At 45.6% G+C, this 16,640-nt stretch overlaps 1 protein-coding gene across 1 annotated transcript; it reads left to right on the forward strand.

The window, feature by feature from the left end:
• Positions 1-1,833: 1,833 nt before the first annotated feature.
• Positions 1,834-16,342, forward strand: CMPK2 (cytidine/uridine monophosphate kinase 2). The gene is made up of 5 exons (XM_082428099.1): positions 1,834-2,646; positions 4,042-4,156; positions 5,088-5,289; positions 11,325-11,558; positions 14,665-16,342. Exons 1-5 carry the CDS (start codon positions 1,972-1,974, stop codon positions 14,780-14,782), a joined length of 1,344 nt encoding a protein of 447 aa, XP_082284225.1. The 5' UTR covers positions 1,834-1,971; the 3' UTR covers positions 14,783-16,342.
• The last annotated feature ends 298 nt before the right edge of the window (positions 16,343-16,640 follow it).

Raw genomic sequence — 16,640 nt, forward strand, 5'->3', positions numbered from 1 at the left:
TTATTGATGTAGAATTGTATGCAATATTCTCTTTATTTGTGTCCTTTGTAACCTGTGGTTCTTTCCTCTTTTGTATTACTATTATGCTGACTTCATTTTCTTTTTATCCACTTGAATGGTCTACCTAGAAGCATATCTGTTTAAGTACGTTTTCAAAAACCAATCTCTTTTTCAAAATAAATGTTATTTTGTCATTTTATTATTTATTAATTACAACATTTATATTAGTTAATTCTCCCTTTCTTTTTTTTCCCTATGAGCAGAATGATTAGAATATTTCATGTTTTCCTGGTTGATGTTGTTAGTGCTGAAGACTCTGGCTTTTTAAATGAATAAAGTCGTGCTATTCATTCCTTCAAGGACCTCTTTCAAGTGTCTTTCCAGGCCCAGCTTCTTTCCTCCACACCCACTGGGTAGGTTACTACAGACAAGTTTATGCAATCTAAACATGCACACAAGCTGGGTCCATCAGATTCTCTGTCCTAGGAATTTGAAATTGGAGCTCAAAAATATGACAGAGATTTTTTTTCTCTTTATGAATGAAGACATTGTATCTTCAATCTTCGACTCCCAGTTAACATTGACCGAGACCAGATCCTGCAGTGTCACTAATTTCACAGTCTCCTGGTAGGGAGGAGGGTGAGTGAAAATGGAGAGGAAAATTTAAATTAAGAGCGGATATGATTGGGGGTGGGGTGGGGTCATGGAAAAAAGGTCAAGAAAGGCTCACGGGAGGATGCAGTCCTGTCCTAACGAACAAAAAGGACTTTGTTCTTTCCCTATTTTCTTATGTTCCACACAGGTGACAACATCTCTGCTCCCTAAATGTCCAAAAGTCAAATTGCTCATAGAGAATAAAAATGATCCTGTTCTCAAAGAGCTAAAAAATCTTAATCTCAGAATTATTCCTTGCCTGTTAACCAAACTTCAACCACATATCTGTAATAGTTCATGTCTATCAAAAAGGGTTTTTCTTTCAGAATTAAACTTAATCCCACGCTAAATGCACATAATTAATAATTGATTAAATCGTAACTACATGCTTTCCGTTCATCTAATGTTTTCCATCTTTGTTTCAATTCTAACTTTTGGGTCTGCTGGACAATCATTTTCAAAGATACCAGTCAATGAGTAAAAACAAAATAAAACATCCAAATAATCTTGTTAATGCTGCTTTACTACACAAAGGCAGCAATACATCCGACGCCGGCTGCTGGCGGATAAGGCGCTTCCAGGCCATCACGCTGCTGTCTCATTGGAGCTGCGTGCACGACTTTAATTTGGCGTTTGTAAGGCAACTTAGAGGTGCCAGTCTGGGGACACTTCTCAGTTTGAGAGTCAGCAAAAGGAGGGGTTAATTCCAAAAGAGGGGAAAGCGTGTGCAAAGCGGGGTGAAAACGCTCCAGCGGCTCCCAGGCCTGGAGTCCGGGCGCGGGCGGGGAGGGCGCTCGGGGCGCAGGGCTGGGGTCGCGAGCGGCCGCGTCTGCGGGACCCGCAAGGCGAGCCCAGGTGAGGCGTCGGCGGTACCCGAGAGCGAGCAAGAGCCTGTGAGCGTGGTGGCGCAGGGGAGACACACACACACACACACACACACACACACACAGGGGAGATACACACACACACACACAAGAACCGAGGAATTATTCAAACGGGGCCTGGCGCCCCCTGCCCGCTCCCCATCGATCGCAGCGCGGGTCCCCATCGGCGGCAGCCTGCGGCCCGGCCCCTGCGGGCGTCCCCTCCCGGCGGCCGCCGGCTCCCGGCGCGATCTCGCGGCGAGGCGGAGGCGGAGGCGGAGGCGGAGGCCGAGGCCCAGGCGGAGGCCGAGGACGAGGCCGGGGAGGGCGCCCCATCCAGGGCCCCGCCCGCTTCCCGCCGCCGCCGCCGCTTCGCTTTCGCTTTTCCCCGCGGCGCCGCCCGCCGAGTCCCGGGTTTCGCTTTCGACGCGCGGGGCGGGACCGGGAGGCGCCCATGGTCTTCGGCCGCCGCCCGCGCGCCCCACTGCTGCTCGCGCGCTTCGCGGGGCTGCGGCGCGGGGCCTGCGGTCGGGCCATGGCGCCGCCGCGCTGCTTCGCGCTGGAGCTGCCCGGCTGCACCCTGGCTCACTTCGCAGTGGGCGACGAGGCCCGGGACGCGCGCCCCGACCCCGGCGTGGCCGCGCTCCTGGGCCCCCCGGGCCGCAGCTACTCTCTGAGCGTGCCGGAGGCCGGGGGCGCGGGCTGCGCGGCCCGGGTGCGCGCGGCCCGGCTGCACCAGCGCTTGCTGCACCAGCTGCGGCGCGGCCCCTTCCGGCGGTGCCAGCTGCGCCGGCTGCTGTGCTACCGCCCGGGCGGCGGGGCGGGGGGCCTGCAGCACGGCTTCCTGCTCCGCGACCCCCGCGACAGCCCCGACACCCGGAGCGCGCTGCTGGCGCTGCTGGACGCCTGCCCGGAGGCCCCGCGCCCGAGCCTGGCCGAGTTCTCCGGCGACCCGCTCTGCCGACTGTGGCAGCTCCCGTGGGAACGGCGGGACGGCCAGGGGTGGCGGCAGCTGGGCCGCGAGCGCATCGTGCCCGTGCCGGAGCCCGCGCTGCACCCGGTGGTGCCGGACCTGCCCAGCTCCGGGGTCTTCCCCCACCGGGAGGCCGCCCGCGCCGTTCTGGAGGCGGTAAGAGTTGGGTCCCTTGCCAGCTCTCAGGGTGGATCCCCCAGGCCAGGGAAGCGGACACCGTGCGCTCTCCGCGGGGCTGGCCTGTGCAGACGTCCCTTTGCCGGGGAGTTGCTTTACTCCCGAACGCAAATATGGTGGTGAAGGTGGCCGGTGGGCCAGCCTCTGTTTAGATACCGTGGATCTTTCCAGATTCTTGCTCGCCAGGGGCCCCCAACCCCATGGGGGAAACTGACATCCCAACAGGAGCGGCGCGGCTCCCGCGCTGGCGGTGCCCGAGGAGGGGAGCGGGTGGCGCTGGGTACGGGGAAAGCAATGCCTTCTTGGAAGTGATGACCCTCTTCTGGGAGGTCGGGGTGTAGAGCAAGGGCATGAGTTTGGGGTTTAAGAAACTTAGATTAAGCGGTGCCTGCTTGCTTACTGGCTGCCACCCAGACACTCGGCTACTCCGTGTTGCTTGGTGCCTTTTCATCTGTAAAATACCTGCCTTGCAGTGTTAGGACAGGAAAACATCTGACACACAAGAGGTGCTCGGTGCGGGACAGCGAAGATTCTGCCTGAGCGCAGCCTGGGCAGGTCCCTAGGCTGGACTATGGGTCTTAGATACCTTGTATGAGCCTTGGGATAGCATCTCCGAGTGGTTAAGATTGCAAGAACTGGGTTTGAATCCAAACTCTGGAATTTATTACCTGTGTCACTTGCAGTAAGTTTATTAAACATTCTTCTTTGCCTTGGTTTCCCTGATCCGTAGATGGGGTTAATAACAGTAACACACAGGGTTATCTTCAACAGTGGCCAAGTTAGTACTGTGAAAGCACTTAGACTATTGCCTTACTCAGAGTAAGCACGTAAGAAGAAAATACATGTCTGGGCCTCTCTGTAGAGGTGCTGTGAGTTCACATGAGGTCATGCACAGTTCAAAACCTGGAATCCCCCGGAGACCCTGCCCTACCAGCTTGGTGATGGCAGTTCCTGCCCCTCTTCTGAGCCCCCAAGAGCTTAGGAAAGGACAGGATGCTGATTGCTTTCTTTGGAGCCTACAGCGTGGCTGATTTCCCACATTTGTGACACACAGGGCCCATGGTTCCACTGTCGCTACGTGACACTGCTCTGCAGTTATGCACCTTTTCTGTCCTTCCTCCTCTGGGGGAAGCTGGTCCATGAGAGTTGCAGGCTGGGTGATGCCGACAGTTACGGCCTTTTTGAGCCTCAGCTCTGCAGTACGAAATAAAGCAATCCAGCCCTTTCTCGGGTTCACGATACTTCACATTTTGGCCTGGTGCCAAACATAGCTTATGCCTTATCAGCATTGTGCAGTCTTCTTCTCGGCAATTAGATAGAGCTTCTGCCGAGGCCCCGTTGCTTTGCTGCTGATGCACGGACATTGTTTTACAGTGTACATCCTTCATTCCTGAAGCCCGGGCTGTGCTGGACCTGGTTGACCAGTGCCCAGAGCAGGTCCAGAAGGGCAAGTTCCCCGTTATTGTTATTGAAGGTCTGGATGCCACAGGTAAGAGAATATTACCTTCCAGTTACAGGCAATGGGTTGTAGGAATAGACAATTCTTGACACACAAAACTTTATACAGGGTTCAATTAATAAGCCTCCTGTGAGCCTCTGTCGTGTGCCAGGCACGGAGCAAGGCTGGCCTGGGACACAAAGATGGATAACTTCCGTTATCCATCCCCGTAAGGTGGGGGGAGCCTCAGGTGCTCCGGTGAACATGGGAGGGCAACAGCCTCGGTGTGGGAGATGAGGGGCAGTCACGGTTCCGGAGACCTTGGAAGGATGGATCCTGGACTGAGCTTTCCGTAGGACAGGAGTTGGTTGGGTGAGGAAGGCGGGAGAGAGCCTCCAGACAGAAGAAACGGCAGGGTGGAGTTGGGGACTTGAACCGGCTAGGTGTGTCCAGGAACTGCAGGCAGTGCAGAGGCCCCCTGTGGAAACAAAGTGTGGACGAACTAGGGAGTGGAGGGCAGAAGCCTTTGGAGCTGCCAAATAGGCGTCAGAGTACAGAGGGCGTGCCCACACTTAGTCCAACACACGACAGCAGGAAAAGGGTGGCTCCAAGGGCCACAGGGAATACCCAAGGACAGCGTGGATCTGGGAGAACCCCAGGGTCACGTGGTTCCCTGTGAGTCTCCTTCCTGTGTCAGGTGAGGCGTGATGGGAGGAGGGAGTTCCTAGAAGCTGATAGCAGAGTTTATCATTAGTTTGTAAACGAGATGACCATTTGTTTTTTTTCTTTCAAGCATTCTCACACCGAACAGGAATCCTGAATTCCCAAGGGTTGGCAACTTTTTGTAAAGAATTGTATTATTTAATCAACTCTTTCTGGTTACAGGTGGAAAGAATGTCTTTGCTCGGACATTAATGTTAACTTTTGGGAGTGATACGGTGGCCGTGGTTAAGATGTGCTGCATTTTGTATCCGACCTGCAGGTAAAACCACTGTGACCCAGTCAGTTTCAGATTCACTCAAGGCTGTTCTCTTGAAGTCACCACCCTCTTGCATCAGCCAGTGGAGGAAAGTCTTTGATGATGAACCAACTATCATTAGAAGAGCTTTTTACTCTTTGGGCAATTATATCGTGGCTTCTGAAATAGCTAAAGAATCTACCAAATCGCCTGTGATTGTAGACAGGTGGGTATAAAGATGCGTTGAATTCGGCATTTTCTTCCTAACCTATGAGTAGTGTGTGTGTGTGTGTGTGTGTGTGTGTGTACATATACATGCAAGTACACAATAGTGTTTAAGACAAAGTGTATTATAATAACAGGAATAATGTCTATGATTTATTAATCACACCATTGGCTGGCATTTTGCTAAAGACATTATACATACTATACTAACATCTGGAACAACGACTACACGGATACTAAAATTACTGATGAGAAACACAGGTCTTAGAAAAGTTAGATAACTTGCCAAAGTGACAGAGCTAGAAATAGCATATGAGGGATATTAACAAAAGTCTCTGCTTCACAAATCAAGCTTTCAGTGGTTCATTTGTTTATTGGCTTATTCAACAAACACATATTGGGCATCTACCATTTGCCAAAGACAGTTCTCAGTTTAGAGGATTCGGTGGTAAATGAGCTAGGCAGTGCCCTGCTTTCATGGAGCAAGCATTCTGTTGAAGGAGAAGGTAATAATCAAGCATATAGATGCATAAGGTAATATCAGAGAGTGATAAATACTATAAAGAGGAGAGATCAATGTTGTGTGGTGGAGGACGGCTAACCCCCCACTAGATGTGATTTAGGAAGGCCTGCGTGAGGGGGTACCATTGGTCTGAGCTCTGAATGACCAAAGAGACACACCTGAAAATCCTGGAGTAAAGGCTTTGTGGGAGAGGGATCAGCAAGAGCAAAGTGTAGAGACAGGAAGATGCGAACACATTCTAGGGCTAGAAACAGGCCATCGTGAGGAAAACATGTGGACGAGGGGCTGCTTTCTGGATGGATAAAAAGGCAGAGACAGGTCAGCAGGGTCTGTGGCTGTGATAAAGAGTGTGGATTTTATTCTGAGTGCAGAGGGGGGCCTTTGGGAGGTTTCAGATAATGGAGTGACAGAAGCTGAGTTATATTTTGAAATTTCATATATAAGAAATAGCTTAAAAGTGCTACAAAAATGGACAAAGGGAACGGCAAGCAAGTCCTACTAGGAATGGAAATTCAAACGACGATGAGAGCCTGTTTTACTCTCATCAGGTTAGTGAGAACTCATTAGAAAAGTCTGAAAGCCCAGAGTTGGAGATGATGTAGATTGCTAGAAACTCACGTGGTGCTGGTGGGAGTGGGCACCTGTAGGGTGACTTGGGGAGCAATTTGAGAAGATTGCTTCCACTTCCCGAAGAAATACAGAGTTTGTTTCAGCTTTGTTCATAATATTGAAAAACTTGAAAAACCAAAGGCATCAGCAGAAGAAAGGGTAAAGTAATACTGGCATATATTTATAACATGGAGCACCGAACAGCCACATGCTCTTGTAGGATGCATCAATGTGCCTGAGTTACAAAACTATAATTTCAAAGGAAAGAAATCAACTTGCAGAAAGATGTTCAGTAGAACACATGCAAAATAATACAGAACATAATACCAAAAAAGGGATGGAAAGATGTTGAACACCAAATTTAGGAGTGTGCTGTCCCCTGGGAAAGAGAGAGAGGAATGCAGTTGGTGGGGAGTACTCAAGGGCTTCAGTTGCAGCTGGATTCGTCCTTGACGTTACTCCAGTGTACGTCTTGTTCTTGCTGCAGTTTTACTTATTTGTGGAAAGATGAGGAGTTGCACTGAAGTCTGACAAGTGTTCAGGGAAGAGCACTCATTATAACTGGAAATCTCGAGGAATTTAAAAAAGTGAACACGTTCAAGTACCACCTGCACCCAGATCGTGACTTAGCACCTTACTCCACCCTGTAAATCCTTCCCTCCCAGTCACGACCCATCCTTCCGCCAGTGGGAACCACGACCCTGACTCCATCGCCGTAGATTAGTTCTGCTTGTTCCTGAACTGTCTATACAGGCAGGTAGACATTGACTGCTATTTGCATCTGCCTTCCTTCACGCCACCTGTGAGAATCGTCCCTGTTGCCGTGACCATTCTTTTACACAACTTGGGTGCCCATGTGTGTTACCAAACCAGGTTCGACGTTCCCCAAGCCAAACACTGAGATTTCTTGTTTGCAGCAGAGAAAGGGTTCATTCACAAGGCCGCCAAGCAAGGAGATGGCAGAATACATCTCAAATCTGCCTTCCCCAAAGCAAGGGGCTTGATATTTACGGGATGAAGAAGGAGAGTGGTCTGAGGCGTGGGAAGCCTGGGGAAAGGTGACTGGAACTAAGAAAAAGTGTGTGGTGGTGGGGAAGATGAAAACCGTAAAAATTAGTTAGAAGGCCTTTGCTGTCATCTAAGCTATAATGCCAGTGGGTACTCTTAACTTTGGGGATGGCAAGATAGTGATTTCAAAGTTGGCAAGTTACAAGGAATCCTAGACAAGGGTAAGACATTGCTTTCCTTTGTGGGACTTCTTCACCTGTGGGATGTTTTCACCCTATTGTTAAAGTCCCTGGATTTACCATATTTATATATATATATATTTGTTAGTCTCTCTTTATTTCAAGGAGATAGACTAGGCTTTTCCTAATAAAGTGTGACTTCATAAGGCACATTATTTCCTAAGATGTCCAAAAATCCTGGGGCAGTACTGGCTTCTGCATGTAGGTAGACAGTTATTCTCTGCATCCCGTTTCCTAATCTGTTCAATGATGATATTCTTTATCCCTTCCCTGCTGACCAGAATTTGAAAAAGAATAGATACATGTATATGTATAACTGAATCACCATGCTGTACACCTGAAACTAACACAACGTTGTTAATCAACTATACTCCAATACAGAATAAAAATTAAAAGACTTGTGATGAATATCCAGTGAGTTGATGCAGGTGGACGTGCTTTGAAAACAGCAAATTGCTATAAAAATATAAGGCATTATTATATAAGTGATGTATAATGTGTCAACAAATTGCATTTGATTTGAACTAATGTGGTTTCCCTGATGGCAGGAATGGAGAATACTAAATAATGAGTCTGAAATTGATGGCCAGAGGGTATGATTATTTAAAATGAGCAGGAGTGTTGTCAGTGAGAGAACTCTGGCTTTGCAAAACAGGGCTCCCATTCTTCCCCGATTTTTCTTCTTTATGTCTGAATTGTCTGCAATTTTGTTTCTTTAAAGAGATAATGCTAGATCACCTTGTCAGATGAGAAGAAAAGAGCAGTTATTTGTTGTCTGGGTGGGTTTTGTTCATGTTTAAAGATTTTAAGGAAATCCATTTTAGACAACACCATCATCTGGCTGAAAAAAGAAGGGAGACGGAGTAATTTTTGATTGTGACTGTGGTTAAGGTTGGCAACTTAATCACCCTCATTACCTTTAAAAATCTTCTTGCTGATGGTTTTTCTACAATAAAGAAGGCTTTTTACATTTAGATGATATCAGCCTCTGTATTCATAGCTAAGTATTTAATTCAGTGAACACGGAGCATGTGTAAAATGCAGCACAAATTGTAGTTTTGTTGCTAAGAAGAAGAAAACCTGGACCTGCTTGGGTTTATTCAGCTTGGGAGACAAGACGTATCTGGTGAAGAAGGTGAAAGTACAAGTTTGTAAGTGATTAGAAGTCTGGTAAGTGATACATAGGAATGGCCCCAGGCAGAATTCAAGGCGCTAGCAGCTACACTGGCCACGCTTTTGGAGGTGGAAAAGGGCTTTGAAGAATGAATGATATTAGAATTGATCAGCCCCCAAATTAATTCTTTACCTTTGTTCTTTTCAGTATTCTCTGTACTGTATCATCATAATTTGAAATGATGCAGCTTTAGTGTCCAATAAGAATTAAATATTGCCTTATAATGACAGTGTGATACATTTCTTTTTTGAATTTTATTTTATTAATTTTTTTATACAGCAGGTTCTTATTAGTTATCCATTTTATACATATTAGTGTATATATGTCAATCCCAATCTCCCAATTCAAGTGTGATACATTTTTAAAAAGCACTTGACTATTTTTGTAAAAACTATGGGAGGAAAACAAAGCTTTCATGATTTTCATTTTCCAGAAGAGGAATTTGAGACTTACCAATGTACACAAAGCAAGTAGGTGGCAGAGAGTAAAACAATACACAGCTTGGATAACACTCTGCATTTATTTTGTAGATAAAGGACCAGTATGTCCTTTTCACTGTGAAAAGCAGTTCAAATCTAAAGTGATTAAGAATTTAGGATTTTAAAACAGTACAGGCAGTAAATTGAAAATACAGACAAGGGTGGGGCCATGGGTGCCTCTCGACATTGGGATGTTTATAATTGTTTCATAAATGTTTTTGTAGGTGATAGTCCTTTGATACTGGATTTGGAGTTTTGCATTTCGTCACTTAAAATTGGAATATGACACGAACAGGGCAAGAGTATAATAAACTATGCCAATCAATAAAATAATTCTAATTCATTCATTCCTACATCCAAAAAACATGATTAGTTGCATACCTATTGTGTGCCAGATGCTGGTTTCAGATTTTGGAATCCAGAGATGACTAAAAAATGAATTATCTAATGGAGGAGATGAAAGAGAGAAACTTGTACACAACTGGCTCTAATTTACAATAAGTCCTTCAGTAGAGCTGAGTATGAAGGGCATTGAGAGCCCAGAGGCGGAAACAGTGAATTCTGCTGAGGGCTTCCTCTGCGTGGCATGCAGAAGGAAGAGGAGGCACTTTGCTGCCTGAGAGCCTCACTCCAGCTGGAGGAAAAGTGTGAAGACAGACCCCCATGAAAGAGCGTGCCTGGGTCCACATTGTGAAGGTGTTTGTGTCTTAGATGGAGGCTGAAAGTTTTCTGGCAGGTGGTAGAAAGCCATTGGGCTTTTTGAAAGAGCGGGCTGATTTGATTTTCTTTGATGGTTGTGATATTCTTTTCCTCTCCTCAAAGCATTTTTTTTAAGATCAGCCGGTCAAGAGTGACCACCTTCACTCAGGGAGGACATTCACAGAGTTTCAGAGATTTTATCTGGGTTTATTTCTCTTCCTGATCCATGCAGATGCAATTAGATGACTGGAGAGCTGGGAAGGACAAAGGCCTCCTATCCAGGGTTCCTAGAATGTGGATTTCATCAGCAAGTCCAATTTTTTTATTTTTTATTTATTTATTTTTAAAATTGAAGTCTATTTACAATGTTGTGTTAATGTTTGCTGTACAGCAAAGTGATGCAGTTATACACATATATATTTACATTCTTCTTTTATATTCTTTTCCATTACGGCTTACCACAGGATACTGAATATAGTTCCCTGTGCTATACAGTAGGATCTTGTTGTTTATCCACCCTATATATAATAGTTTGCATCTGCTAATCCCAAACTCCCACTCCATCCCTCCCCCACTCTGCCCCCTTGGCAACCACCAGTCAGTTCTCTGTGTCTGTGAGTCTGTTTCTGTTTTGTAGATAGGTTCATTTGTGTCATATTTTAGATTCCACATATAAGTGATATCGTATGGTATTTGTCTTTCTCTTTCTGAGTTACTTCGCTTAGTATGATAATCTCTAGTTGCATCCATGTTGCTGCAAATGGCATTATTTCATTCTTTTTTATGGCTGAGTAGTATTCCATTGTATATATGTACCACATCTTCTTTATCCATTCCTCTGTTGTTGGACATTTAGGTTGTTTCCATGTCTTGTCAGCAAGTTCAGTTTTAAAACATTGTAGGAACTGAATGGGCCTGCAGATTTTTGTTTGGCCAAGATACAGCATTAAATACCAGTGGACTACCGAACAAATCTACCATCCCATGCCAACCTGCCATCACAAAAGAAAGCATCCTGCAGGGCCAAGGCAACAGAGTAGTCTCACAATACATGCAGTTTTAACTGAGTAAATGGAGCTCTGGGTGGTGTGCACTAGATTCTTATTGTGGTTGTTGATTTTAACTTATTTTTACATTTTATAAATACTTTAAAAAATAAGATTTAGTTTTACCTCTTTAATGTGTACGGTACTAGGACAAGTTCAGCAGAGCCATCCCTGGTTTCAACGTCCCCAGCAGTTGGTTTTCAGGTGCTCCCTTGACTTCCTCTGCAGACGGGGAACTCACTACCCCTTTCCTTCTCAGGTACTGGCACAGCACGGCCACCTACACCATAGCCACCGAGGTAAGTGGGGGCCTCCAGCACCTGCCCCCTGCCCATCACCCTATATACCAGTGGCCCAGGGACCTGCTCAAACCCGACCTGGTCCTGCTGCTTACCGTGAGTCCCAAGGAGAGGATGCAGAGGATCGAGGGCCGGGGCATGGAGAGGACCAAGGAGGAGGCTGAACTGGAGGCCAACAGCATATTTCGTCAAAAGTAGGTGTCCCGATACCGTGTGAGGGGCAGGGGTCCCTGGCTGTGGCGACGATCCAGAAACAGCACTGACTCTGGTAAAGTGCAGGACATGACACGGGTCCCGTTTTCCAACCTGAGAGGCAGTGTCCTCCAAGTTAGATTCACTCCTTTCAGTGGGATTGTTCCATGGGGCCACTGCGTGGTGGTTTTGTAGCCACAGGATATCTGACTGGGGATCAGACCTCCTTCCTAGTCTTTCTAGCCCTGGCTGTGCCGGCACCGGCGTGAACCTGAGTGAGACAATACACCTTTCTGGGCCATCATAACAGAATGGTCACGAGCACCGACTGACGGCCTCGCAGTGACTTTTACCTGTTAGGGGCTCACCATGTGTCAGGCATTTTACTTCTGAGGCTCTGTAACCCTTGCAAAGACAATATTAGCTATACTTCACAGTTTATAAAAACTGAGGCTCAAAGGATTAAGTGATTTGTCTACAACTTGCATATCTACTGAGTAGTAGAATTGGGATTAAACTCAAGACCTTTCTGATTTTAAAGCAGTGCTTTCATTTTCATTAGAAAGCCATGAACACAATAGCAGGAGTGTCTGGACCATCTTACTGCTTCTTGGCTGACTAAATCACTTCTGTAGGACTGGTTTGAAAAGCCAAAACAGAATTGTTTATATAAATAAACAATGATAGCACTGTTATCCTAACTTAATGCTGTTATAACATAAATAATTAACCACTCAGCTGTGTGCAGAGAAACCATGTCAAAGAATTGACTGGTTGGTATTAATTCAGTTAAACTTCACGACAAACTTGCAAGGAAGGCATTATTTCCGTCCTCGCTTCGCAGATGAGGAAACGGAGGCACAGATGGGAAAGAAATGTGGCATGTTCTCCTAGCTGGTAGGTGGTGAGGCAGAGCTATGGCCCCAGACCATCGTCGACTAAAAAAATATTCACAGCCTAAAAGTTGAGAGTTCTGTTTCATTTGGCGGGAATTTTTAGGACTTCAGGCCCAGGAGGCAGCATCTCAAGTAACCCTGAGAGAACTGCTCGGAGGAGGTGACAGGAGAGCTAGGACACATAAGAGTTTTGCAACAAAGGACAGGTAGTCTGAACGTCAAAAGATTATTGTTAATGAAAGAAAACCAGATAAGTCAAGTTAAGGAATTTAGCGTTTTTCTGTGTATGGGAAGATGCAAGGGTCTGGGCTCACCGAAATCATTCCTTTGAAACGCACCTCAGCTATCTGGGGCCAGTGTCCTGTGTTTTCACATCCTGAGTTTCCTCAGGGCTCACAGTAGGGAGTGGCTGCAGTCCGATGGCTGCTAGATGGCAGGTATTCTTTGTTTCCTTCCTGAGTTCCCTCAGGGCTCACCAGCTCACCCGCTGGAGGTGGCTGCAATCGCTGATGGCTGTGACATCCTTTGTTTACTGATAATGGCAGGAAATATTCCATTTCTCACCATCTACTCTGAGCACTTTTTTTTAAAAAATAATTTTTATTGGAGTATAGTTGATTTACAATGTTGTGTTAGTTTCTGCTGTACAGCAAACTGAATCAGTTATACATATACATATATCCACTCTTTTTTTAGATTCTGTTCCCATATAGGTCATTACAGAGCATTGAGTAGAGGTCCCTGTGCTATACAGTAGGCTCTTATTAATTATCTGTTTTATATATAGGAGTGTATATATGTCAATCCCAATCTCCCAGTTTATCCTTCCCACCCCTTACCCACTGGTAACTCTAAGTTTCTTTTCTACATCTGTGAGTCTATTTCTGTTTTGTAAGTAGGTTCATTTGTACCATTATTTTTAGATTCCACATAGAAGCGATATCATATGGTATTTGTCTCTCTCTGTCTGACTTACTGCACTCAGTGTAACAATCTCTAGGTCCATCCATGTCGCTGCAAATGGCATTGTTTCGTTCTTTTATATGGCTGAGTCCGGGTGCTTGTTTTAACCACAAAGCTCTAGAGCTTTGGTCATATAATCTGAAACCGTGCGCTGCAGATTGGGATTTGAACCCAAGAGGCCGGGACGCGAACCCGGCCAAAACCCACAGTTTTCCAACTGAGATCACACACCTGGTTTCAGTAGTTAATGAAGCTCAGGTTCTTGATGTCTCATCACAGAAAGAATTCAGTGAGAGACAAAGTGATGGGTAAGAAGTGGATTTATTTAGAGAGAAGTGCACTCCACAGTCAAACTGTGGGCCATCTCAGAAGGTGAGAAAGGCACCAGGATATGGGGTTGTCAGTTTTTATAGGGGTGGGTAATTTCATAGGCTGAGTGGGAGGATTATTCCATCTATTTCAGGAGGGGGCAGGGATTTCCAGGAACTGGGCCACCACCCACTTTTTGATCCTTATGGTCGACTTTGGAGCTGTCATGGCGCCTGTGGGTGTGTCATTTAGTTTGCTGATTTGTCACAATGAGCGTATACTGAGGTCTAGTGGAAGTTGACTTGTCCGCCATCTTGGGCCCATTTGGTTCTACTCAGTTTATGTCATGTCCTCTGGTTATGTCATTCTTTCAAAGGCTGTGCCCTGCCCAATTCCCTCCTGTTTCAAATCAACCCCGGCTATTCTGTACACACCAAGGCTAGCTAACACTGGAAAGAGAGAGAGAATTCTAGTGCAATTGTAGAAGACTCCTAAGTGAAAACAATGTATATGCCAAGGACCTCTGGCTTGTGTGAAATCCTTCAGGGTGCAGACTCTTGAGAAATTTGCCATTGGGCAACTTAGTTAATCTCTTTGAGCCTTTGCTCCTTTCTCTGCAAGATGGGGGTGGATGACATTGATTCTTCTCCTGAAGTTACTCTGAATATGAAATGAGAAGACCATGCAGGACGCTAATGCTTGGCAGATAAAAGGTTTTGAGTAAATGCAAGCTATTAAACATTATTATTAATTTCTCATTTGTTAAACTAAATGTATCGAATGTCTCCTGTATGCAAAGCGAGTTGCCTGGGGGGCGGAAGTGCGATAAACCAGATGGGGACCTGGCTTCAAGCTGTCTGTATTATGGTAGGAAAATAACATTTGCGTAAAGAGCCGTGTTAACAAATGGGCCAACTCTTTTCATTCTGCCTGTCTCCAGGGTAGAAGTGTCCTACCAGCGGATGGAGAGCCCTGGCTGCCACGTGGTTGATGCCAGCCCTTCAAGAGAAAAGGTCCTCCAGATGGTGTTAAGCGAGATCCAAAATAATTGCAATTAATTGTAGTTCCTCTGGGCCAGGAGACACATTTTACTAGATTTGATGTTGTTTGATACATCTAAGCCCACGACTGGTTATGCAGTTTTCCCAGATTTCAGCTGCATGAGCTTGTCGTGTGGCAGAAGGTGGGACATTTCGATTTTACCTAAACCACTGTTCTCACTTCTACCCGATGGACCCATCGGGACTGAGACGGGGCACATTCCAGTGAGAGACGGTGATCACTTTCTGCCAAGTATAACAAACGTTTTCTTGGAACAGATTTTTAACTGCACCCCTACCAAATCCTTCCAAGGTGTGTCTCCCCTAGAAAGCATGAGGTGGACAGAAGCAACCAAGAAGAACTTCCAGATCAACAGAAGCTCCTCCAGCCTCTCCCACGCCTGCACTGCCGGCTCCCGGGTGAGATCTTGAGGATGTGCTCGGAGCTGGTTTCCTCCCAGTCCAGCCACACTCCATCTTTGTGAGCTCAGCCCAGATTCCTAGAGCCAACCACTCCCAAAGAACGTGTCCGTGTGTCCCGGCTGTCGGAAGACCCTCCCACAGACCCATCTTGTGCGTGGGGGACACTGACCAAGAAGGCATCTGACTTGTGTCTGAGGCTTACAGCCCCTGAGAGGCCAACCCAAGATGCTCTGTATACAAACACACCAACAGTCCTTGGATTCTGTTCTGCTTATTTACTTTCCTCTTCTTTCCTCTGAAAACATGGCTTTGGATAGAATGAGTGTTTTGCACTGAAGCAGATGCATTAAAGTTAGCGAATCCAGCAACGTACTTATACTGCTGTTTACGTCTTGTTTGTCCTCGGTGTAGGGGCTGTGCTTTACTAATCAGAATTGAAGCCAAGAAGCTGGACGCAATGCTTGTTGTGTGTTTTCATCAGACAGATTTAATTTATCTTACTGAGTAAGCACAGTGGATCCTGGAATGGGATTTCTCACTGAATTATCTTGCACTTGAATGTCTTATGATTACACATGAAATCAGCATTGAGATCTGTTTGGCTAGAAAAAAAAAGCTGAAAAAAGAGGAAACTTAATAGTTATGGGGCCTTGGATGAGTCATTGAACATCATGTAATTTGATCTAAAAAGTGATAGCGATTCTTCATTTGTCTTAAGGCGTTGACTGAACCAGGTGATTACTTAAAATTCCTTCCAGTTCTAAGATAGATTGAATCTGTGAATTATTTTAGGGGAATGTCTCAAGAAGACATTTCCCCCAAATAATTAAATTTATGGCATTAACAGGTTTATCACATGGACTCTTAAATTATAATAAAGTTTATATTGACTCTATCATATTATTTTTCAAAACAACTATAGGTAGTTTATACATAATATATGTACATATGTAAAGATGTAATTTCAGTTGAAATATTTTTTAAAGCTGATAAATTGCGTTTGGGTTCTTTAAGATGTGATATCTAATTATGCTATTGGTGTTATTCACTTTAAACATTTTGAAAAGTTTATGCTGGCAGCCTAGAAACACAAACATTTAATGCTTTCTTTATGTCTCTTGCCAATGAATAAACTTGCTGTGATTTTCTAACCTATGCTGTTGTCACAGTGTGTGTTGGTTTTTCTGAAGGGGCTCCCCAATGAGGCTTTTGTACAGGAGGGGATTTGGGGTTAAAGAAGTGAAAAGGTGTGAATTTGTGGTCAAAGTGCTTTCAGAGGAAGAGGAGGGCATTTTTGTTTTGTTTTCAACGTCATTTCAAGAAAGTGCAATTCCTTCCTCACTGCAGGTATTAAAGGGATTTTCTTCCCTAATCCAATAAATAATTCTTCGTACACTTGCTTCTATACACTGTAATGGGGATAAGATTACTGAGTATGAGAACAGATAGCGCC

Source organism: Balaenoptera physalus, assembly GCF_965194825.1.
Source record: "Balaenoptera physalus genome assembly, chromosome: 15".
Lineage (NCBI taxonomy): Eukaryota > Metazoa > Chordata > Mammalia > Artiodactyla > Balaenopteridae > Balaenoptera > Balaenoptera physalus.

Excerpts from the sequence above, each read along its gene's own strand:
- CMPK2 (XM_082428099.1), top strand. The coding sequence starts at position 1,972 with ATGGTCTTCGGCCGCCGCCCGCGCGCCCCACTGCTGCTCGCGCGCTTC. Across the intron at positions 2,647-4,041 it reads CCCGCGCCGTTCTGGAGGCG|TGTACATCCTTCATTCCTGA; the intron begins GTAAGAGTTGGG and ends ATTGTTTTACAG. Across the intron at positions 11,559-14,664 it reads AACAGCATATTTCGTCAAAA|GGTAGAAGTGTCCTACCAGC; the intron begins GTAGGTGTCCCG and ends GCCTGTCTCCAG.